General features: G+C 39.1%; 1 protein-coding gene across 1 annotated transcript in view; it reads right to left on the bottom strand.

Annotated features, from left to right (window-relative positions):
• The window catches only part of DNAH11 (dynein axonemal heavy chain 11), a 333,679-nt gene that overhangs the window by 241,454 nt on the left and 66,150 nt on the right, over positions 1 to 26,075 (bottom strand). The window contains exons 19-27 of the mRNA XM_059933975.1: positions 25,582 to 25,698; positions 25,372 to 25,458; positions 11,241 to 11,399; positions 10,226 to 10,324; positions 8,227 to 8,385; positions 4,815 to 4,937; positions 3,973 to 4,095; positions 1,574 to 1,798; positions 420 to 511 (exon numbers count right to left, since the gene is read on the bottom strand). Coding sequence (XP_059789958.1) covers positions 420 to 511; positions 1,574 to 1,798; positions 3,973 to 4,095; positions 4,815 to 4,937; positions 8,227 to 8,385; positions 10,226 to 10,324; positions 11,241 to 11,399; positions 25,372 to 25,458; positions 25,582 to 25,698 — 1,184 coding nt within the window. The remainder of the gene's footprint in view (positions 1 to 419; positions 512 to 1,573; positions 1,799 to 3,972; positions 4,096 to 4,814; positions 4,938 to 8,226; positions 8,386 to 10,225; positions 10,325 to 11,240; positions 11,400 to 25,371; positions 25,459 to 25,581; positions 25,699 to 26,075) is intronic.

The raw sequence follows: 26,075 nt of genomic DNA, 5'->3' as shown, positions 1-26,075 counted from the left end.
CTAACATGCTGTCTAAGGATAATTTCTAGTATAATTAAACTATATACAAAATAAAGGACTTAAAATGAGTGCAATCCCAGTTCCTAGCATACAGTAGATGCTTAATAAATATTTGCAGGATACTTTGATAAAATAATTGATTAAACAATCATGCTGATTCTCTTGATAACAGGATATTCTAATTTTACTATAATGATAATCCTTTTTGGAAAACAGAAATATATTTGGATCTATTTACATTAACTCACAAAATATATGTACCATCTAATATGTATAAGGCAACCAGAAAACTAAAAGCAAAATTATAAAATAATTTAGTAGAGGTTGTACCTACAATAACTTGGTGTTAAATACTATCAGATATTCAAAAGCAATCTCAGAAGTATAACAAATTGATCACTTTGTAGTTTTATTCTTACCTGTACTGTAAATCTTTAAGTTCTTCATAGAGGTTAGGTCTGCATGTTGCTTCTAAAACATTTTTTATTTTAGCTGTCCTGAACATTAACTCCTGAGTGAAAGTAAAACATGGAGCCACTGATATTAGAAATTACTTATCTAAATTTTTCATCCATTTAGGGAATTAAAAAGTGAAGAACAATCAAACTACGAGAAAGCAAGATAAATGACATTTCTAACACCATGTCTGTTCTGCTTTTAAACTTTTAGATGAACCTCAAAAACAAAGTGTAATCACATAGTTTTTATCAATATAAATTCGATAGGCATTACCACCACTCTGGGTCCAGGCAGAATTTCTCTCTTCTAAACCAAACGCACAAAAAAATAGAGAGACAGAGAACCAGAATCTTAAAGAATACATTCACATTGGAAAATGAGATGAATATGAAACAATCTAGCCATTCTTTCCTCCCTAAAAGTTAAATAAAATAGAATTCCTCTGGTGTTCTGCTTTAGCTAGTAAGACAAAAATAATTCATCCCCATTTCTATATAAAAAGTAAAGTCTCTCAAATCATTTATTATTATTATATGTACATCTCCATGTGTTCTCTGTGTCTCTTATGAAACAAACCAGTAACTGATAGTATAACTTTGTTACTGGTTTCCCCTCCTCAGTCTCTTACTTCATGAAGATAAATCTGTCTCCCAGGCCTTACTGCTGGCGTAGGCCTCTGGGAAACATGTGGCCTGTTGCCTGGTTTTGTATGGCCCGAAGCTAAGAATGGTCTTTACATTTTTAACTAGTTGAAAAAAACCTAAAGAAGCATAATACTTTGTGACACATGAAAATAATATGGAATTCAATTTCCGGGGTCTATAAAGTTTTACTGGTACACAGCCGCACCCATCTGTCTATGTAGTGTCTATGTTTTCTTTCACAGGACAATGGCAGCCCTGCTGAGTTGTGACACAGACCATATACAACCACAAAGCCTAAACTATGGACTATCTGACCCTTCACAGACAAGTTTCCTGACCTTGTCTCCTAAAATTCAAATACACACATATATTTTTCATAAATACAGTACCCCAAATCATGTTTCTTTACAAGATTTTTATATTGTTTGGACAAAGTTGTTAGGATAGAAAACAGCCTTTCTTCCACGAACCTTAAATTCGGCATCTACTCCACCGAATCTTTGAGCATCTTTCACAAGCTGAATTCGAATATCTTCTGAATAAACAAAGATGCTTTCTAGGTGAGACCAAGTGCGCTGTACTTCCATCCAAGCAAAGATGACCGAATCTGCTGTGTTTAATTTGTTTTGCCAGCTTATGACTTGCTCAATGAAATATTCCACATACTTGCTTTGAAGCAGAGTCTGTAACTGAACCTAAAAGAAAGGCAAAGAATTTCAAATACCATCTAAATTGGTAGTCTGTAAGCACCATGAGGGAGCACACCTCTTCTGTTTATTGCTGGATTCCTAGGACCTAGCACACGATACATGCAACAGGCATTCAGTAAGTATTTGCTAAGTGACTGAATTAATGGCATTAAATATTACATAATAACATGTTTCTTCCAAAAGGAAAAAGACAAATATAAGCAACTACATGTAATGTGTCTTCTAGAAGAAGGCCACGTGTCTCTTTGAAGGCAGGAAAAAATATTGTGCACCAGGGTGCAGCTTTAGGAAATAAACTTTATTCTTTCATCCTCTCTCACTCTTCTTGGGGTCTCTGCCTATTAATCATCCTAAGGTTATGGGTCTTTTTTTTCAATATTGAAAGTACGAAACAAACTCCCTTCCAGTTTGCTAAGACCTCAAGCTCCTGTTTTCCTCCCCTTTGAGTTTACTACCAAACTTTGCAGCCTTCCTAACACCAAGCCTTGCTTTAATGTCGTGCAGCTCAGCGAGCACTTCCCATCATTCTCTGACACTGAAATTTCAGGACGTCACTGAGAACAGCTCCTTTTCATCCTCCTTCATCTCTAAGTGTTTAATACATTTGACTATTCTTCCCCCCCCCAGCTTTATTGAAATATTATTGACATATAGCATTGTGTAAGTGTAAAGTGTACAATGTGATGATTTGATACACGTATATATTGTGGAATGGTTACCACAATAAGTTTATACCTCCACAACCCATGTAATTGCTGTGTGTGTGTGTGTGTGTGTGTGTGTGCGCATGTGTGTGTGTGTGCATGTGTGTGTTGATAACATTTAAGATCTACTCTCTTAACAACTTTCAAGCATATAATATACTATTGTTAACTGCAGTCACCATGCTGTACATTAGATGCCCAGAACTTATTCATCTTATACCCAGAGGTCCGGACCCTTTGACCAATACCTCCACACTTCCCCAAAGCCCAGAAACTGGTAACCGCCATTCTACTCTGTTTGTATGAGGTCAGCTATTTTAGATTCCCCATATAGGCAAGAACATTCAGTATTTGCTTCCTCTGAATGAACTACCTCACTTGGCATAATATTCTCAAAATCCACCCATGTCATCACAAATGGCAGGATTTCCTTCTTTTTATGGCAGAATGATGATATTGCATTGTATATACACCACATTTTCTTTATCCATTTATTTGTCAATGGACGCTTAGGTTGTTTCCATGACAGTTGACTCTTCTTTGGAGGAGAAACTTATCCTGTGATTGCTGATGATACTACAGTCTTCTTTTTCTATGATTTCTCTGCCCACTCTCTCTCTCTCTGCCTCCTTTATGTCTCCTCCTCTTGTTCACCACATGCAGCCTTTCCCAAAGCTCTATTCTCAGCTGAATTATCTTCTTTACCTCTCATTAGCTAGCTCATCAATTCTCAAGACACCAAAAATGACCTCCCAAACTGTACTTCTAGACTGAACCTCTGCACTGAGCTCTGGGTCAGACTTTCCACCTTTACATCAATGCCCCTCACTTTAAATACACCACAAATAATAGAACATCATCTCTTCAGACCAGCTTCTTTCCTAAGTGCCCCCTAAGTGTTATAATAATAACACTACTGTTATTATTTCCTCTGAATAGTTTGTCTCTTTCATCTTTCGTATCTCTCATGTCCAAAGAGATGTTAACTCATAACCTTAGAATTCAAGACCACATAGGCTGTGCTCTGGACTGTCCCTCCAGCCTTATTTTTTATTACTCCTATCAAGAAAGTCTATATTCTAAGGAAACTAAACTCTTTAAATTACCTCTGAATGGCAGGTACTTTCTGGCATTCCAAGATGGCACTAACATTGTCCCCTTTGCCTATAACACCCTTTTCTGATCGCCATTTTTTGTTGAATACCAGCCCATCCTTCAAGGTTCAGCACAAGTACCACCACCTTACAAGATCCTTTGGAACCTTGTCTCTGTCTCCCTACTCAAGTGCAAGTTCCTTGAGAACAAGTGTTCATACTTTTTGAGCCCAAATGCCTGGAGCCTGGTACAAGCAGATGCCCAGTGAATGAAGAAAGAAATATTGAGTATTGGAACTTGGGAAAAATCTAAAATCGTAATTTAAAAGGAAAAAATCTGTAATAAAAATATCCATCTTACTTGGTTGTGCTCTAGAGTTTCAAACAATTGTTCATCAAACTTCAGTAACAGAATGCCTGTCCGAGAGTGAACTTCATAAGAGAACTCCATGGTTGCCCAGGTCTGGCTGATTTCAGTAACAACCTAGACGTAAACAGCATTTAGTTATGTGCACAAAAGTTTAATTTAGGACCGATACTTAGGCTATCATCTGGAATTTTAAAAATTGTTTCTACAATTTAAAAAAAAAACAACAGAGGGACATCAAATATCACTGGCCTCAATTTTTTTCCTCCAAATAATTCACGGTGATGAGGTTTAGAGAATGAATTCAACCACAGAAAAGGAACAAGCATCACACCAATATCAATTTTTTTTTTTTTTAACTGGATCTGAGTTTTATATCCTTCACTGAAACACAATGCAGAGCAGGAAGGGACTTAAAAGGTTATCTTAAAGGTCTGATAGATATTATTTACTTTCTGGGTAGTGCTCTGAGTGCCAGAATGTGAATCCCAGGTCCCTTGTTGAACCTGGGTAAGTTAATTACTTCTCTATGCCTCAGTTTCCTCATCTGTACAATAGGGATAATCCTCAGAGGATTAAATGAATTAATATAAAGCACTGAGAGCAGTGGTTGCTACCAAGTAAACGATATATAAGTGTTTTCTGCTATAATCGTCATCGTCAACTGGGTCAACTCTCTCGTTTTACACATTTACTGTGGCCTAGAAGGAAGCTGCTTCCTGCCCAGGGAAACATGTCTCCACACAACTATGGCAGGAGGACTTCTCCCTGATTCTGCTTACGTGCCGGTGCACAGAATTAGCTCAGGGTAAAAAGAAACAGCCCGAGGACAACACCTTCTCAGTCCCCAGCTCTTTCACTGCTTTGTCCACGATGCTTCGGACATCCTCTTCCACTTGGTGTAACCGCAAGGCTAACAAATCTGCCAAAGTTGTGACTTCGTTTATAGAAAACTTGACCTGATTAGGAACAAAAAAAAGGCAGAATTTATATTCCACATATATTAATGGTTCCTTCTACCTAATGGCCAGAGGAATGAATCATAGCTAAATATACTCAAGTCAGCTGCTGAGTACATTTCGAGTTCTGAAATGTGCAGACAACCAAAGACATTGCTTTTTAACTCACAGTTACTGAGCCATCACCCATCGAAGCGAGGGCTGAGGTTTAGGCCACGTTTGTACTACAGTACTTTCTTTTGTTTCATAACCCTCCCTTGTCAGCTCATTTCTTACCTCCTTTGCCCACAAAACCCATTTTTAAAGAGAATCACATTGTTCATTTATTATAATTTGGTTGAAATCCCAGGAATCAGGTAGTAGCTCATTTGTTTTCTCTTCCTTAGGTACTCTATTCACTGAACATAATTCCCAGTTGCTTCTGTGCTTTAACCTAGTTACATCATTGACTTAATCTTAGTTCCTTGGCAAAAAATAATTATTCTTACTCATACTATCATTATTCATATTTACCATGTGAAAAAGTCACTCACATTTCCTCATCATCTTACTGACTCCCCACTTTCCCCACCCCCATATTTGTTAAGAAGCTCTCAGCTCTTCCTAAGAGCCCAAACTCACCCATATCCCTCACAAATGAACAGCTGATCCCACCACACAGTTGCAACGAAGCCATTTCCTTTCCTGCTCCTGCTAAGCATATCCAGTCCCTGTTTCTCGGAAGGTGCAGTCCTCTCTGGCTCTCCTCAATCTGTAACGTTGCTTATCACCATGCACGGCTCTGCAGAGGATGACTAAACATCCCTGTTTGCCCAGGACTGGGGTATTTCCTGGGCTAAAAGCTGGGAAGTCCTGAGCAAAGCAGATGAGTTGGTCACCCTATCTCTGCATCACTTTTGACCTCACTCCAGAGCTGATGGGAGTCAGGTCTGTCTTAGAGAAGGAATGAGCAGGGATGCATAACGAGGCCCCCCTGATTAGCTGCATAGTTTGTGCAGTGAATATGGACCCCCTGCCCAGGTGACAACTGGAGGTTGGATCTAGTCACTGCTCTGATGCCCCAGATCAGCCTGGAGGAAGATGCCTTTTTCTAAATTGCCAGAGAAGTACCTTTTTCTAGCTTGCAGAAGGGCATGACACAGACAAGACACCGTGGCGAGAAGAAAGCTCAGTGGGGCAAATGTGAGAAGGGGGCGGGGAGTGGGACACACAGTATACCTTCCATGTTGGGAGACTAAATAAAGATTTTCTGAAAGAATAAATTAATCAACTATAAAGCCCAAATATGCAATGCCTAAAAGACTCTATGGAAAGTATTATAATAAAAACTTCAGGGACCATTTATTGAGGATTTGCTATGTGCTAGGGTCTATATATAATCTCATCTCATCAAGTCTGCATGGCAGCATTATAGCATTACTTGTATTTCATAGAAGGGGCAACTGAGGTACAGAGAGCAAGTAACTGGCCCAAGATCCAAGAGATACTAGGTGTTAGAGTTGGACCAATATAGCTTAGGCCATCCCCACTTCACCAGCCTGCCCCTTTCCTCAGTTTCCCCACCCTGCAAACTCTGTCTTCAAATCATGAGAGCCCTTCTTCACAATGTGTGCCTAGCAGAAAACACGCACATCAGGCTGCATTTTATGCATTTTAAATTCATGAAGGTCACCTTCTCTGAAAAATAAAGTGTAAGTTTGGTATATTTGCTCCTAAATAGATGTAGAAAGGCAAGAAAATATAACCTCAAATGTTACAGACACCATTTGAGAAATAATTCTGTATTTTGCAATAAAATAAAAAACCATCTGGGACTTCGCTGGTGGTCCAATGGTTAAGACTTCACCTTCCAATGCAGGGGTGGGTGTTCGATGCCTGGTCGGGGAGCTAAGATCCCATATGCCTTGTGGCCAAAATATCAAAACATAAAACAGAAGCAATACTGTAACAAATTCAATAAAGACTTTAAAAATGGTCTACATCAAAAAAAAAAAATCTTAAAAAAAAATGCATCTCTAAAAAAAAATTTAAAAAATAACCATCAAAAGACCATCAAAGGGGCTTCCCTGGTGGTGCATTGGTTAAGAATCCACCTGCCAATGCAGGGGACACGGGTTCGAGCCCCGGTCCAGGAAGATCCCACATGCCGCCGAGCAGCTGAGCCCGTGTGCCACAACTACTGAGCCTGCGCTCTAGAGCCTGTGAGCCACAAATACTGAGCCTGTGTGCCACAACTACTGAAGCCCGTGCACCTAGAGCCTGTGCTCTGCAACAAGAGAAGCCACTGCAATGAGAAGCCTGCGCACTGCAATGAAGAGTAGGCCCTGCTCACCGCAGCTACAGAAAGCCACGCACAGCAACGAAGACCCAATGCAGCCAAAAATAAAAAACAAAACAAAAAAACCAATGCATTAAAAAAAAAAGACCATCAAAAAAGGATGCCATTATTAAATGAATTATGGGGGGAAAAAATCACTATTTCTGAATTCTCTCTCCCCCTAAATTCACTTCTAATACTCTCTGATCCTCTCCACAAAATATAAGATTCTTTGCAGCCATGCCATGCTCTATAAAATGCCTTCACATTATCTTACTTGATCCTTACAAGATCCCTCTGATTATGAGAGTAGATAGCATATCTCTCATTTTATTAATAAAAAACTCAAAACAGAATGGTTAAGTGTCTTATTTCAGGTCATATAGCCAGTAAGAGATAAAATGTTGGTGGGGGCGGGGGGTATCTTAGTCACTTCTGTCTGCTGTAACAGAACACCATAGACTGGGAGGCTTAAACAACAAACATTTATTTCTCACAGTTCTAGAGGCTGGAAGTCCAAGATCAGGGTGCCAGCCTGGTTGGCTTGTCGGTGAAGGCTCTGTTCTTGGTTAACAGATGTCTGTCTTCTTGTTTTATTTTCATATAGTAGACAGTAGAAAGCTCTGGGGTCTTCATCCCCTTACAAGGGCACTGACCCCATACATGAGAATTCTACCCTCATGACCAAACTGTCTCCCAAAGGTCCCATCTCCAAACACCATCACATTAGGAACTCAGGCTTCAACATATGAATTGGGGGCGTTGGAGGGGGGAACACATTTAGTCCATAGCAGGGGCTAAAACTAGAATATCTGCAGGTCTAGTCCTTGGTCACATCTCAAAGAGCTTGACCTCTTGCATCTGACCAGAAACCTTTTCCCAAATCCCACTTCATCCCAGTTGAATGATGTAAACCAAGGAATAACACTTCAGTCACAAAAATATTCAATTAGTGAGACTCAGGAAACTGACCCCAGTGGCCTTCATCAGCTGGTGCCAATGCCTGTCTCTGAGGGCAGGGCTCTGTAACTCCGCAACGGCCCTCAGGGAGGTCATCGTGTCCTTCACTGTGCCTTCCAGGCCTGAGTAAGCGTCCCACACGTGGACTTCCTTATCGAGAGACCAGATTTCCTAAAGAAAAGTGACAAAAAACTAGGTCCCCCGAAATAATAATATGTTTTATCATTTTCCTCCTTTGAAAGAATAAATTTACATTTCCCTGGATAGGAAGAAAGTAAAAACATTTAAGTCCCCAGGTTAAAGACTAAAACTAGAGAAACAGAAAAGGATCCACTCACTCATATATTACGAGTCCACTGTGTACAAGCCACTTGGATACACTGGTTTCTTATTCACAGGTTCTAGCTTGATGTCCCATGAGGAAACCCAAGGGTCATTAAGTGTAGAGAATTAATAGAGTTTACAGGACATGTGCAATGAAGAGTACTTCCTCTAGAAACATAAATAAGCAGGAAACTGAGATTGTTACCTGGATTACTAACATTTTCCTCGGAAGACCTGGCTTGTTTAAATGGTAGCCCTGAAATGCTGGTTACCTTTGAGCATTTGTTCCTTGGAACTAAATAGTCATGATTTTAAGACGTGTCAAATAGGGCCCTTGACTTGGCTGTCTTCTTGGCTCACAGAACAACATCAACAATTGTGAATGAGAAAACCCCTAATAAAACAACAATCCCAGCACAGCACAGCACAAAAGGACAGTGCTACTTCTTTAAAAAAAAAAAAAAAATAAGAAAAAGGCAAAATATCTTCAACTGAGAGTGGAGGTCAAACTGTCACTCTGAAGTGAGACAGTCCACTAGGCAAGGAGACGGGCAGGGAGTGAGCACAGAAAAGAGGCACAGTGACCCCAGGGCATGCAAAAGAATAATGGGCTGTTCTAGTTAGGGTTCTTGGGAGCAGGATAAAAAGGGCAGAAAAAAATGGGAAGAGTTGGTTGGAGTGGAGCACAGGACTGAGTCGGGGTAAGGATGTTCCGGGGCAAGAAGAAAGCAAAAGGCCCGGCTACTTCTGAACTGCCTTTCATGGCTACGCGTTTGGCTTTATCCAAACATGCATTTGGCTTTATCCAAAGAGGCTTTACTCTCTTCAGAGGGCACAGGGCCGTGGGGACTAGCTATCAAAGCACGAAGTTCAAAAAAGCTCAGTTCTGGGGCTTCCCTGGTGGCGCAGTCATTGAGAATCTGCCTGCCAGTTCAGGGGACACAGGTTCGAGCCCTGGTCTGGGAAGATCCCACATGCCGCGGAGCAACTAGGCCCGTGAGCCACAATTACTGAGCCTGCGTGTCTGGAGCCTGTGCTCTGCAACAAGAGAGGCCACGATAGTGAGAGGCCTGCGCACCGCAATGAAGAGTGGCCCCCACTTGCTGCAACTAGAGAAAGCCCTCGCATAGCAACGAAGACCCAACACAGTCATAAAAAAATAAATAAATAAATAAAATCCCAAAGTTTACAAAAAAAAAAAAAAGCTCAGTTCTGTTACATTGAGCCCCCTTGCGATATTGGAGTGGGCAGTAATAAGAACAAAGATCACAGTATTCCATACACATCCACAAGGTACCCCAACTAGTTGCCCCAAAGTCCACAACCGAAAGGTACCTCTGAAGATACAGTACGCTTACAGCTGCTAGGGAAAGAATTCGACAGCTTTCGTAAGCCTAACCCCTCAGCCCTGCTCTTCACCTCCCCACCTCCATTCTAGACAGCCATAGGCAGCGCCTGATGATAGCCACTGCTCATCAATTCATTAGCCCTAATATGCTTTTATCCACTCATTCACAGAAAGGTAGGCTTGATTACAAGTGCAACTGGCTGAGAGTGAAAAAAAAAAAATCCTGTCTCAAATCATCCTGTTTGAAGTAAATAAGGACATGCGGTCCAGCACAGCAGACACTAGGTTAGGGAAGATGGAAGAAGGTGGTGCTGAGGAAGATAAATCATTGTCGCAGACAGTTATGGAACTTGCCTTGGCAAACCTTCTGAGTTCCACATCCATCTGTTCCACATTAATCTGTCTCCACTGGGTTTTAGTCCAATTATCAATGCTTCTCTGAAAACGCACAAGCAGATAAAAGTGTCAACAACATTTGGTGAAAGCAAGTCTCTGCAGCAAAATATCTAAACTGATGATACACAGTGACTCCACCATCCAGGGGAAAGTCAATTATTTAAGTATTAACTGCACCTGTCAAAACTTCCCCACCACAAAAACAAAAAAGTTGTCAGAACATGTCAAACCTAAGGCTAAAACATTCTGATATGTTAATTTCTAGAAGCAATGACAAATTCCATACACATACCATCATTATCATTTAATCCTGAATATTCTGAATGAATTGATAAATAATGTTACCATTAAATACCATATTTTTATAATTCTACATATAAGATAAGCTTTCATAAGAAAACCTTCATCCATTATAGACAAAACTCTCATGAGCTTCTTGACCATATTCTATGCCTTGTTAATATATTTCTTTACTGGCTTTCAACTAACTTCAAAGAAAATAATGTATAACACATATTGCAATACGCCTAGTTCCTAGAACTTATTTTCACACTTAAGTTTGTAACTTAATGAACACAGACAAAGTAACTTTATTTTTAGTTAGGCCTGTTTATATATGCACACGTACGGAAGTATAACCATGGTGTACACATCAGTTTGTATGCACAAGTGACCAGATGTGTGTGGTACATAGTAATTTTTGTTTATATCCTACATAACTCTCAAGAAGGATTTGAAGCAGTCAACTCATAATACCAAGTTTCATTCAGAACGGCAAACAAAAAGCACTGATAATTCAGAGATATCTGAACTCTAATTCTGGGGAAAAAGTCTAATACCCACATATTTTAAGACACTATAAAACCCAAATAGAATGATAGAGACACTAAAAATCGCATACTTATACAAAAGAAATACTAAAAGAAAAAAAGCATGCTTTCAAAAAGCAGTGTCTTACCTTAACATAAATAATGACATCCCAGAGCCCCTTAAGCAATGTTATCTCTCTGCGACACTGCTTCATTTGTTTGTACTCTGGAAGAGCCACTTCAAAAAGATGAGTAGATTCTTGCATCTGCAACATTTCTTCTTCTAATGCCTCAAGCTCTTGATTTGCCTAAGGAGAAAACACATACACATGCACACAAACACACTTAATAACCAAAGAACTGCCAGAGAAGAAGAGCCACAGCGTTGTGTAGCTCTGGTTATGTCAACATTTACAACTTTGATTTTTAAAAAAAAAAATAGAAAGAAATCTGAAGTATAATTATTGGTAAAATAGGGGCTTTAGATGAGCAAACTCACAACTACTCAAAAAAGTTAGAGTAGACGATCAGTAAATACAGTAATGTTATCAATACCCTCCCTATACATTATTTCAGCAAAATCTGCTCTGGTATCAAATTGCTATGAATACAAATTTTCCTCTTGATGTTCATCATACAGCTGGGGACGACTTTGCTGGGGAGCAAAAGACAAGGTGCTAGAAACTTCCACTTAAGAATAAATCAGAGGCTGGATTAAAGATGGCGGAAGAGTAAGACGCAGAGATCACCTTCTTTCCCACAGATACAGTAGAAATACATCTACACGTGGAACTGCTCCTACAGAACACCCACTGAACGCTGGCAGAAGACGTCAGACCTCCCAAAAGGCAAGAAAATCCCCACGCACTTGGGTAGGGCAAAAGAAAAAATAAATAACAGAGACAAAAGAATAGGGACGGGACCTGCACCAGTGGGAGGGAGCTGTGAAGCAGGAAAGGTTTCCACACACTAGGAAGCCCCTTCACGGGCGGAGACTGCAGGTGGCAGAGGGGGGAAGCTTCGGAGCCGCGGAGGAGAGCGCAGCAACAGGGGTGCGGAGGGCAAAGCGGAGAGATTCCCACGCGGAGGATCGGCGCCAAGCAGCACTCACCAGCCCGAGAGGCTTGTCTGCTCACCCGGTGGGGCAGGCGGGGCTGGGAGCTGAGGCTCCGGCTTCGGTGCTAGCCGGGAGGGAGTCCGGGAAAAAGTCTGCAGCTGCCGAAGAGGCAAGAGACTTTTTCTTGCCTCTTTGTTTCACGGCACGCAAGGAGAGGGGATTCAGAGCGCCGCCTAAACGAGCTCCAAAGACAGGCGCGAGCCGCGGCTATCAGCGCAGACCCCAGGGACGGGCAGGAGATGCTAAGGCTGCTGCTGCCGCCACCAAGAAGCCTGTGTGTGAGCACAGGTCACTCTCCACACCGCCCCTCCCAGGAGCCGGTGCAGCCTGCCACGGCCAGGCTCCCGTGATCCGGGGACAACTTCCCTGGGAGAACGCACGGCGCCTCAGGCTGGTGCAACGTCATGCCGGCCGCTGCCGCCGCAGGCTCGCCCGACACTCCGTACCCCTCCTTCCCACCGTCCTGAGTGAGCCAGACACCCCCAAGCAGCTGCTCCATTAACCCCGTTCCGTCTGGGTGGGGAACGGACGCCCTCAGGCGACCTACACGCAGAGGCGGGTCCAAATCCAAAGTTGAACCCTGGGAGCTGTGCGAACAAAGAAGAGAAAGGGAAATCTCTCCCAGCAGCCTCAGAAGCAGCGGATTAAAGCTCCACAAACAACTTAATGTGCCTGCATCTGTTGAATACCTGAATAGACAACGAATCATCCCAAATTCAGGAGGTGGACTTTGGGAGCAGGATATATTAAATTTTCCCCTTTTCCTTTTTTTGTGAGTGTATATGTGTATGCTTCTGGGGGAGATTTTGTCTGTATAGCTTTGCTTTCACCATTAGTCCTAGGGTTTGGTCCGTCCGTTTTTTTCTTTTTTTACTTAAAAAATTTTTTTTTCCTAATAAATGTTTTCTTAATAATTTTTCCCTTATTTTCTATTTTTAGAAATCAAAAAAAAATTTTTACTAAGTTTTTTCATATTTCTTATTTTTAAAAATTAAAAAAAATTTTTTCTTAATAAATTTATTCTTATTTTTTTCTTATTTTTTATTATAATAGTTTTATTTTATTTTATTTTATCCTCTTTCTTTCTTTCTATTTTTTTCTCCCTTTTATTCTGAGCCATGTGGATGAAAGGCTCCTGGTGCTCCAGCCAGGCATCAGGGCTGTGCCTCTGAGGTGGGAGAGCCAACTTCAGAACACTGGTCCACAAAAGACCTCCCAGCTCAACGTAATACCAAACAGCAAAAAATCTCTCAGAGATCTCCATCTCAACATCAAGACCCAGCTTCATTCAACGACCAGCAAGCTACAGTGCAGGACACCCTATGCCAAACAACTAGCAAGACAGGAACACAGCCCCATCCATTAGCAGAGAGGCTGCCTAAAATCATAATAAGGCCACACACACCCAAAAACACACCACCAGACATGGACGTGCCCACCAGAAAGACAAGATCCAACTTCATTCACCAGAACACAGGCAGTAGTCCCCTCCACCAGGAAGCCTACACAACCCACTGAACCGACCTTAGCCACTGGGGACAGTTACCAGAAACAACGGGAACTACGAACCTGCAGCCTGTGAAAAGGAGACCCCAAACACAGTAAGATAAGCAAAATAAGAAGACAAAAAAACACACAGCAGTTGAAGGAGCAGGGTCAAAACACACCAGACCTAACAAATGAAGAGGAAATAGGCAGTCTACCTGAAAAAGAATTCAGAATAATGATAGTAAAGATGATCCAAAATCTTGGAAATAGAATAGGCAAAATGCAAGAAACACTTAACAAGGACGTAGAAGAACTAAAGAGGAACCAAGCAATGATGAAAAACACAATAAATGAAATTAAAAATACTCTAGACGGGATCAATAGCAGAATAACTGAGGCAGAAGAACGGATAAATGACCTGGAAGATAAAATAGTGGAAATAACTACTGCAGAGCAGAATAAAGAAAAAAGAATGAAAAGAACTGAGGACAGTCTCAGAGACCTCTGGGACAACATTAAACGCACCAACATTCGAATTACAGGGGTCCCAGAAGAAGAAGAGAAAAAGAAAGGGACTGAGAAAATATTTGAAGAGATTATAGTTGAAAACTTCCCTAATATGGGAAAGGAAATAGTTAATCAAGTCCTGGAAGCAGAGAGTCCCATACAGGATAAATCCAAGGAGAAACACGCCAAGACACATATTAATCAAACTATCGAAAATTAAATATAAAGAAAACATATTAAAAGCAGCAAGGGAAAAACAACAAATAACACACAAGGGAATCCCCATAAGGTTAACAGCTGATCTTTCAGCAGAAACTCTGCAAGCCAGAAGGGAGTGGCAGGATATACTTAAAGTGATGAAGGAGAAAAACCTACAACCAAGGTTACTCTACCCAGCAAGGATCTCATTCAGATTTGATGGAGAAATTAAAACCTTTACAGACAAGCCAAAGCTGAGAGAGTTCAGCACCACCAAACCAGCTTTACAACAAATGCTAAAGGAACTTCTCTAGGCAAGAAACACAAGAGAAGGAAAACACCTACAATACCAAACCCAAAATATTTAAGAAAATGGGAATAGGAACATACATATCGATAATTACCTTAAATGTAAATGGATTAAATGCTCCCACCAAAGGACACACACTGGCTGAATGGATACAAAAACAAGACCCATATATATGCTGTCTACAAGAGACCCACTTCAGACCTAGAGACACATACAGACTGAAAGCGAGGGGATGGAAAAAGATATTCCATGCAAATGGAAATCAAAAGAAAGCTGGAGTAGCAATTCTCATATCAGACAAAATAGACTTTAAAATAAAGACTGTTACAAGAGACAAAGAAGGACACTATATAATGATCAAGGGATCGATCCAAGAGGAAGCTATAACAATTGTAAATATTTATGCACCCAACATAGGAGCACCTCAACACATAAGGCAAATGTTAACAGCCATAAAAGGGGAAATTGACAGTAACACAATCATATTAGGGGACTTTAACACCCCACTTTCACCAATGGACAGATCATCCAAAATGAAAATAAATAAGGAAACACAAGCTTTAAATGATACATTAAACAAGGTGGACTTAATTGATATTTATAGGACATTCCACCCAAAAACAACAGAATACACATTTTTCTCAAGTGCTCATGGAACATTCTCCAGGATAGATCATATCTTGGGTCACAAATCAAGCCTCGGTAAATTTAAGAAAACTGAAATCGTATCAAGTATCTTTTCCGACCACAACGCTATGAGACTAGATATCAATTACAGGAAAAGATCTGTAAAAACTACAAACACATGGAGGCTACACAATACACTACTTAATAACGAAGTGATCACTGAAGAAATCAAAGGGGAAATCAAAAAATACCTAGAAACAAATGACAATGGAGACACGACGACCCAAAACCTATGGGATGCAGCAAAAGCAGTTCTAAGAGGGAAGTTTGTAGCAATACAAGCCTACCTCAAGAAACAGGAAACATCTCGAATAAACAACCTAACCTTGCACCTAAAGCAATTAGAGAAAGAAGAGCAAAAAAACCCCAAAGCTAGCAGAAGGAAAGAAAGCATAAAGATAAGATCAGAAATAAATGAAAAAGAAATAAAGGAAACAATAGCAAAAATCAATGAAACTAAAAGCTGGATCTTCGCGAAGATAAACAAACTTGATAAACCATTAGCCAGACTCATCAAGAGAAAAAGGGAGAAGACTCAAATCAATAGAATTAGAAATGAAAAAGGAGAAGTAACCACTGACACTGCAGAAATACAAACGATCATGAGAGATTACTACAAGCAACTCTATGCCAATAAAATGGACAACCTGGAAGAAATGGACAGATTCTTAGAAATGCACAACCTGCCGAGACTGAACCAGGAAGAAATAGAAAATATGAACAGACCAATCACAAGCACTGAAATTGAAACTGTGATTAAAAATCTTCCAACAAACAAAAGCCCAGGACCAGATGGCTTCACAGGCGAATTCTATCAAACATTTAGAGAAGAGCTAACACCTATCCTTCTCAAATTCTTCCAAAATATTGCAGAGGGAGGAACACTCCCCAACTCATTCTATGAGGCTACCATCACCCTGATACCAAAACCAGACAAAGATGTCACAAAGAAAGAAAACTACAGGCCAATATCACTGATGAACATAGATGCAAAAATCCTCAACAAAATACTAGCAAACAGAATCCAACAGCACATTAAAAGGATCATACACCATGATCAAGTGGGGTTTATCCCAGGAATGCAAGGATTCTTCAATATATGCAAATCAATCAACGTGATACGTCATATTAACAAATTGAAGGAGAAAAACCATATGATCATCTCAATAGATGCAGAGAAAGCTTTCAACAAAATTCAACACCCATTTATGATAAAAGCCCTGCAGAAAGTAGGCATAGAGGGAACTTTCCTCAACATAATAAAGGCCATATATGACAAACCCACAGCCAACATTGTCCTCAATGGTGAAAAACTGAAACCATTTCCACTAAGATCAAGAACAAGACAAGGTTGCGCACTCTCACCACTATTATTCAACATAGTTTTGGAAGTCCTAGCCAAGGCAATCAGAGAAGACAAAGAAATAAAAGGAATCCAAATAGGAAAACAAGAAGTAAAGCTGTTACTGTTTGCAGATGACATGATACTATACATAGAGAATCCTAAAGATGCTACCAGAAAACTCCTAGAGCTAATCAATGAATTTGGTAAAGTAGCAGGATACAAAATTAATGCACAGAAATCTCTTGCATTCCTATATACTAATGATGAAAAATCTGAAAGTGAAATTAAGAAAACACTCCCGTTTACCACTGCAACAAAAAGAATAAAATATCTAGGAATAAACCTACTTAAGGAGACAAAACACCTGTATGCAGAAAATTATAGGACACTGATGAAAGAAATTAAAGAGGATACAAATACATGGAGAGATATACCATGTTCTTGGATTGGAAGAATCAACATTGTGAAAATGACTCCACTACCCAAAGCAATCTACAGATTCAATGCAATCCCTATCAAACTACCATTGGCATTTTTCACAGAACTAGAACAAAAAAATTTCACAATTTGTATGGAGACACAAAAGACCGTGAATAGCCAAAGCAATCTTGAGAAAGAAAAATGGAGCTGGAGGAATCAGGCTCCCTGACTTCAGACTATATTACAAAGCTACAGTAATCAAGACAGTTTGGTACTGGCACAAAAACAGAAATATAGATCAATGGAACAGGATAGAAAGCCCAGAGATAAACCCACGCACATATGGTCACCTTATCTTCGATAAAGGAGGCAAGCATATACAATGGAGAAAAGACAGTCTCTTCAATAAGTGGTGCTGGGAAAATTGGACAGGTACATGTAAAAGTATGAAATGAGAACACTCCCTGACACCATACACAAAAATAAACTCAAAGTGGATAAAAGACCTAAGTGTAAGGCCAGACACTATCAAACTCTTAGAGGAAAACATAGGCAGAACACTCTATGACATAAATCACAGCAAGATCCTTTTTGACCCAGCCCCTAGAGAAATGGAAATAAAAACACAAATAAACAAATGGGACCTAATGAAACTTAAAAGCTTTTGCACAGCAAAGGAAACCATAAACAAGACAAAAAGACAACCCTCAGAATGGGAGAAGATATTTGCAAATGAAGCAACTGACAAAGGATTAATCTCCAAGATTTACAAGCAGCTCATGCAGCTCAATAACAAAAAAACGAACAACCCAATCCAAAAATGGGCAGAAGACCTAAACAGACATTTCTCCAAAGAAGATATACAGATTGCCAACAAACACATGAAAGGATGCTCAACATAATTAATCATTAGAGAAATGCAAATCAAAACTGCAATGAGATATCATCTCACACCAGTCAGAATGGCCATGATCAAAAAAATCTACAAACAATAAATACTGGAGAGGGTGTGGAGAGAAGGGAACTCTCTTGCACTGTTGGTGGGAATGTAAACTGATACAGCCACTATGGAGAACAGTATGGACTTTCCTTAAGAAACTAAAAATAGAACTACCATATGACCCAGCAATCCCACTACTGGGCATATACCCTGAGAAAACCATAATTCAAAAAGAGTCATGTACCAAAATGTTCATTGCAGCTCTATTTACAATAGCCAGGACATGGAAGCAACCTAAGTGTCCATCATCGGATGAATGGATAAAGAAGATGTGGCACATATATACAATGGAATATTACTCAGCCATAAAAAGAAATGAAATGGAGGTATTTGTAATGAGGTGGATGGAGTTAGAGTCTGTCATACAGAGTGAAGTAAGTCGGAAAGAGAAAAACAAATACAGTATGCTAACACATATATATGGAATCTAAGGGAAAAAAAAAAAAAGGTCATGAAGAACCTAGTGGCAAGACGGAAATAAAGACACAGACCTACTAGAGAATGGACTTGAGGATATGGGGAGGGGGAGGGGTGAGATGTGACAGGGTGAGAGAGTGTCATGGACATATATACACTACCAAATGTAAAATAGATAGCTACTGGGAAGCAGCCGCACAGCACAGGGAGATCAGCTCGGTGCTTTGTGACCACCTAGAGGGGTGGGATAGGGAGGGTGGGAGGGAGGGAGATGCAAGAGGGAAGAGATATGGGAACATATGTATATGTATAACTGATTCACTTTGTTATAAAGCAGAAACTAACACACCATTGTAAAGCAATTATACTCCAATAAAGATGTTTAAAAAAAAAAAAAAGAATAAATCACTTCTTTAAAAAAAAGAACTTTCAGCTTTAAAAACTACCCTAGAGATTATCAATACACAGAACATAGTACAGTATGAGAAATTTCACCATATGATTATATTTACCAAGGCTCCCTCCCCTAACCATCCCATCGATGTACAACAGTTTATGTTTTACACCAAATATAAGCTGACTCATCTTTTTCTTTCTTGATAAACCAACTCTTATTTTTAGTTTTTATTAACATAGTAGTGTATTAATATGGTCAAGTGCAAGGAGTACGGAAGAGCTTGCAATGCAGGAAAAGCTGGAAACACAGGCACTCTCTCCAGTTCTTCTGGGGGCTGTTTCTCAAACTCTCAGCTCTGTGCACAAGTTGCTGCTTCTTGATTTATCAAGTTTAGACATTACAAACCTAACTGGCTTTGCAAAAAAAGGATTTAACTTTGTTTTTCCACTTTACATTTTCTCCCAACGTTCTCTCAATATCCCAAATTTCTATTACTTTAGTTTTTTTGAGTTTCTTTTTAACTTTAAATACCCACGGTTAATCATTTATCCACTTTCAACTCTCTTAATTTCCTACTATGTAAATTAGGATATTAGGACTCTAACATTCTTTCATGATACAGGTTATATGTTTCATTTCACATGTAATACTTTTATAAACATTAACTGCAATTCTCTTAGTTTTACTAATGTTATTAGAAAAATTCCATACACATAAAAGGGCGTGGCTGTGAGCATACACACCATCCAGCTTAGGAAATACTATGTTACTAATAACTTTTAATGACCTTCTTAATTTTATCCCTCTCCTTCCCACTACAAATATAATCACTAAATTTTTATTTACTACTACTGATTTTATAATATTTTCACTACATGTTCGTACTGCTAAATGCTAAACCGTTAAAATTTATGTCTTAAAATTTATATGAATAGTTTTATACTATATATTAAGACATTTCAATATTTATTTTTGAGGTACATCTACATATTCATGAAGAGTATGTATGAAGTTCATTCATTTCTACTACTTTATAGTACTACCTAGTATGAATAAACTACAATTAATTTATTCTACTGCTGATGGTTATGTAGGATTTTCCTGTATTTCACCATTAGCACTAATGCTACTAGGATTTTTATGCCCCCTGGTATAAATGGTTTATACAGAGTTTCGTTATCCTTTAATGGGTTAAAAATGTCTTCCAAGAGTTTCTATCATGAATGAATGTTGAATGATACCTAAAGATCTTTTGGCATTTCTTAAGATGGTTATATGACTTTTCTCTTAATCTGTAAATATGATGAATTATATTCATTTTCTAATGTTAAACATTTCCCTGGAATGAACCCAACCTATTTATAAATTGGATTATTTGATTACATTTTGTTTAGTTAGTTTGCATCTATGTGTACCAAAAAGAGTGGCTTATCAGGACTTCCCTGGTGGTGCAGTGGTTGAAAATCCACCTGCCAATGCAGGGAACATGGGTTCGATCGCTGGTGCAGGAAGATCCCACATGCCACGGAGCGACTAAGCCTGTGCACCACAACTACTGAGCCTGCGCTCTAGAGCCCACGAGCCACAACTACTGAGCCCGCATGCCTGGAGCCCATGCTCCGCAACAAGATAAGCCACTGCAATGAGAAGCCAGCGCACAACAAGGAAGGCAGCAACTAGAGACAAAGGCTGCGTGCAGCTTTGAAGACCCAATGCAACCAAAAGTAAATAAATAAATTTATAAAAAGAAAAAAAGAAAGGCTTATCATTTTTCCTTTCTCATACTGTCCTTTCACAAAAATAAGACATGCTTCACAGAGTAATTTTTGAGTGTTCATTCTTCTTCCGGTCTCTGGAATCATATGAATGAGATCTGTTTCTTGAAAGCTTCTTGGAATTAACCTGTAATGCTATCAGGGCCTGCTGTTCTCTCTGTTTTAAATTAATGGTTTATCTTTTTATTTTCCTACTGGTTAATTTTTCATAGTTATAGGACTATTCAGCTGTGTTCTTTTTTTTTAAATTAATTAATTTATTTTTGGCTGCACTGGGTCTTCGTTGCTGTGCGCAGGCTTTCTCTAGTTGCAGCGAGCGGGGGCTACTTTTCGTTGAGGTGCGCGGGCTGCTCATTGTGGTGGCTTCTCTTGTTGTGGAGCACCAGCTCTAGGCGTGCAGGATCAGTAGCTGTGGCTTGCAGGCTCTAGAGCACAGGCTCCGTACTTGTGGCGCATGGGGTTAGTCGCTCTGCGGCATGTGAGATCTTCCTGGACCAGGGCTCGAACCCGTGTCCCCTGCATTGGCAGGCAGATTCTTAACCACTGTGCCACCAGGGAAGTCCCTGTGTTACTTCTTGAGATACTTTTAGTAAATTATATTTTTCCAGAAATGTATCCATTTTGCTTAAATTTTAAATTTCTTATTGATTGTATTCTACGATCTTTTGAATTTCTGCTCTTTCTGTACTATCATTCCCTATTAATTCCTAAGATTGTTGATTCTCCAACAGAGATTTGTCAATATAACTAGTCTTTTCTAATTATATTGAGAATCAAATTTGGCTTTGTTTGTCCTCTCTTTTCTTGAAATATACACACTGGAACTTATTTCAGTGATGATTTGTTGGTGGTTAATGCGCTATCTTTGTTTATCTGAAATATGCTCTTGTTATTGAAATATAATTTTACACAGGAGAATTGGGAAAAAATCATCCACTACCTTTTGGCTTCCATTGTTGCTGATGACAAATATGCTCTTAGCCCAGTCATCATTTCTAACAGGTAATCTGTCTTTTCTATCTGGTTGCTTTAAAGGTCTTCTCTTTGCCTTTGGTATTCTGTAGTTCATTGTGATGTGTCTAGATGTTGACTTTGTATTTATCCTGGTTGGCGGTCAGTGAATTTCCTCAATCTATTGATTCATGCTTTGACCAGTTCTAGAAAAATCTCAGCTACTACATCTCTATTGCTTGTCTAATATTCTGTGTATTCTCTCTTCCAGGAAGTCTGAGTAAAAGAGTTAGACATCATTTGAACTTCTTACTCTGTCTCTTAATCTCTTTTGTATTTTGCATCTCCTTTCACCTATGTGCTGCCTTCTAAGTGAGTTCTTCCAATGTCATTTGCATTTCACTAATCCTCTTTTCAGTTAGTTCTTTAACCCCTGCTGAGTTGTATCTTTTATTTTTCATTTCCATAAGTTTCTGGCCCTTTTTCAAACTCAGTTGATCATTTTTGATAGTCTCAAAACTGAGAACTTGCTCATTTTTTTCAATGTTATCTTTTATTTCCTGAATACATGTCTTCTTCTTCTTCTTCTTCTTTTTTTGGCTGTGCCACATGCAGGATCTTAGTTCCCTGACCAGGGATCGAACCCATGCCCTGTGCAGTGGAAGCATGGCATCCTAACCACTGGACCACCAGGGAAGTCCCAATAAATGTCTTCTAATATCTGACATTTCATATGGGTCTGTATCTGTGGTTTGCTCTTTCTGTTGGCCCTTATGCATGATGGTGTGTTTGTTTTATTGTAAACTCAAATTTAACTGAATTTAATCTGTTGGACCCCTGAGGAGATTAGAATAAGAGCACCTTATTCTCTTCTACCCAGAGAAGATTTGGATTTGCTTCTACTATGTGCTAAGAAGAGCTACTTGTAACCATATCAGTTTCCTAGCCTGGAAATTCCTTAACCATAGGGGTAGTATAAAATTACACCATAACCCTTGGGAGAACAGGCCTATGTTTACCAATTCCCAGAGGACCCTTTTCTATTTTTTTCGCCCTATTCAGAGCAAGGTCTGATGGGTCATCTCATAGGCTCCCTGTGCAGGCTGCAGATTTTTCCCAGCCCACCCTTTCACTAAGCGTGTAACCTCTTAAAAGCATCTCCTAGTTTGCCTTGAAAGGGTTAATCACAAAGTTCTAGAGTTCTGGTACTTTGATTTGCCCCTACAGCAGCACAGGCTTTTATGTTTCCCACTGCTTTCCATCCTGGTTTCAGCTACTCTATTTCCCTGCCTCTTGCTTTCTTGGGAGTTCAGCAATAGATTTAAAGTCACATATTTGTGAACATGTTTCAGCATCTGTTTTACAAGATGGATTTTCAAAATGTCTAGTCAACCATACTCCCCAGAGCCAACAGCCCTTTTATTTATTTTTAATTATTTTTCCTATTAGTTATACTAATTCAATTATTCCTAGAAATACAGATCCAGTTATTTTAATTCAACTGTTCACTATCTTTGGCTATGAAGAAACAATAGCACACAATATAAATTTACCAAGGTATCAGTTATAAAAGGAGAGATTTACTACACCACTCCCCTGTTCCTGGAGGGTCAATGGTTTCCATCTTTTGGAGTGAGGTGCCTTGAGTACTAGGACCTACCATACCAGCCCAGAACAAACATATACATGACTTTGGCTGAATCTAGTTAAACACTAGATATGCTTGCTGAACAAACACACAAGAAAATGACTTCAAGATAAAGGTAACCGAGTCCTACTATATTCAAAACATCCTCAACACATTTTGTAGGTATGATAAATATCTGCCTTTTAAATATGTAACTATATGGTGTTACAGTATAGCATGCAAATGGTAGGAGTCAATAAATGATAACTGCAGTAAATGTTTACACACAGCACATTGGTTAGTCAAGTAAAAATGTCTCCATATCCACAATCTGTTCAGACCACCTGCAGTTTAGATATAATCTTTTAAAAAAAAACAACTGTATTCGCATACTCTAACCAACTCCCTTTTCAGTGAATATATTAACCACTTTTCTTTAGCCAAGTGAAAGAGAAGACCTCATGCTATTGAATGGTGTTTTCTGAATGGCTGAAAGCAGTTAAAACTAAATTCAATCCAAAATTTGGAAAGAGAAGTAAAAACTGTCAGTTCCAAGTTTTACAGCAGTCTAAGGAGGAAAGGCTATCTCCAGCATGAAGTCAAATCGGGATGGCAGCCTAGATGAACTCAGAAGAATTCCCAGCCCCCAATGCAAACTTCAAAGTCACTTTCTCATTTTGGCTGCTAGGTTAAGAATTCTTACAGAAACAAAAGATATTATTTTTCTAATAAACGTTTAAAACATTTTTTCAATCCTCACGAATTAGTCACCATTTTCAGATTATTTGCCTATTATAGTCATTCTTGTAGTCAATTATAATAAAGTAGTTCATTATAACCTAGGATTAAATGACTCAATAATATTTGTATCCAGAATTAAGATTAAATTATGGGCATTCATTTGAAACTCCCTGAAACACTAGCCACCTCCAGAAAACCATATAACACATACTTGGGGAGTGGGCATGGGGGCAGATACAATGTGTAGTCGGGGGTAGGGGAGAGGACACGGAATCAGGCCTAAGGAGCAAGTATAGGTAGGATGAGGCAGTAAACATAAATCAGAGAAAAAAAAAGAAAAAGTTACGGGCTTTCCTTACTAGGATTAAGAGTTACTAACAAAGTATCACATGGGAAACAGTATAATGGTTAATATTCCTCATTAAAAAAAAAAAGTAGACAGCTAGAATTTTAATACCGATTCTGTCACTAACTGTTATCTCCAACAAGTTACTCAATTATACATGATTGTTTCTTTATCTAAAAAAAAGGAGAATAGAAGCTGTATCAGAGAGATATTGCAAGAACTGAAAGAAATAATGTAAATAATATGTTTAATAAAGTTCTTGATGTATAAAGTGTTTATATGTCAAGAGAAAAACAAATATCGTATATCAACGCATATATGTGGAATCTAGAAAAATGGTACAGATGAACCTATTTGTAGGGTAGGAATAGAGACGTAGATGTAGAGAATGGACATGTGGACACGGCGGGGAAGGGGAGGGTGGGATGAATTGGGAGATTAGGTTTGACATAAATACACTACCATGTGTAAAATAGATAGCTAATGGGAACCTGCTGTATAGCACAGGGAGCTCAGCTCAGTGCTCTGTGATGACCTAGATGGGAGGGGTGGGGGGAGGGTGGGAGGGAGGTCCAAGAGGGAGGGGATACAGGTATACATATAGCTGATTCACTTCATTGTTCAGCAGAAACTAACACAACATTGTAAACCAATTTTACTCCAATTAAAAAAAAAGTAGAATAAAATAAAATGAAAAATAATAGTATTTGTTAGTTTCACTAGTATGAGTACTTTGATGATGACATGATTTAAATCACAATATAATTTCTGGAGAGACATGATTTAAATCACAGTATATTTTACTTGGGGAAAATTGTAACTGGGTTTTAAATAGTTAATTCTCAACGCATAACTAATTGCAAAACTAAGGCAAAATATAGCAGTACCTCAGTGTCCAAATTTATTTTTTGAAATAGCTATTATAACACACAAGATAATTGAGATCAGCATTACCTTATCAAGTACTCTATATGGATTTTCTGCATTAAAACGAAGAGGAGCATAGAGTCTGAATCGCTCTCTGAACTCCGCCTGCTTCTCCTGATCAAGGAAGAAAAAAAACTGAAAGTGAATCTCAAATAGCTTCAATTAGCCTTATAAAACCTTTCTTTAAAAAAAAAACCCCAAAAAACAGAAAACCACAAAGCTTGTTAGCTAGCTTACATCAAACAAAATACATTTTTTCCTTATAAGAGTGACTTCTGCATTTTGGAGAGGTGAGACTTCATGTCTGACAGTTGCTGCGATCTTTTTGGTAGTTTTCCATCTTTCAGGTAATTCCTACAAAAACAAAGGTACAAATGGGAAGTTACTTCAATACCTAAAACAAATCTACTCCACAGGATTAAATTTTTCTAATCTCTTTCCACTAACTCATGACATCCTTTCATTCTTGTCTAAGAGAAAGGGTTTATCCCCCAAAAGCTCTAAAAGGCCTAGAGCCAGGCTGAATCCCACTGGCACCTTTGGAGTCACATCTTCCCAGTGTAAACCAGAGCTGTCCTCTGGTATAAGATTTACCTCAGCATAAACGAAAACCTTTTCAAAATAAACAGAAATTTCCAAACTGTTTTACTATTGAGGGAATAACACTAAAGTGCTCTGAAAATGACTTTGCTGATCTAACAACTAGAAGTGGAGCCATGTTTAGCAATTTA

The sequence above is a fragment of the Balaenoptera ricei genome, chromosome 9, assembly GCF_028023285.1.
Source record: "Balaenoptera ricei isolate mBalRic1 chromosome 9, mBalRic1.hap2, whole genome shotgun sequence".
Classification (NCBI taxonomy): Eukaryota; Metazoa; Chordata; class Mammalia; order Artiodactyla; family Balaenopteridae; genus Balaenoptera; species Balaenoptera ricei.
The sequence above is the reverse complement of the archived record's forward strand: the minus strand, read 5'-3'. Positions and strand labels throughout refer to the sequence as shown.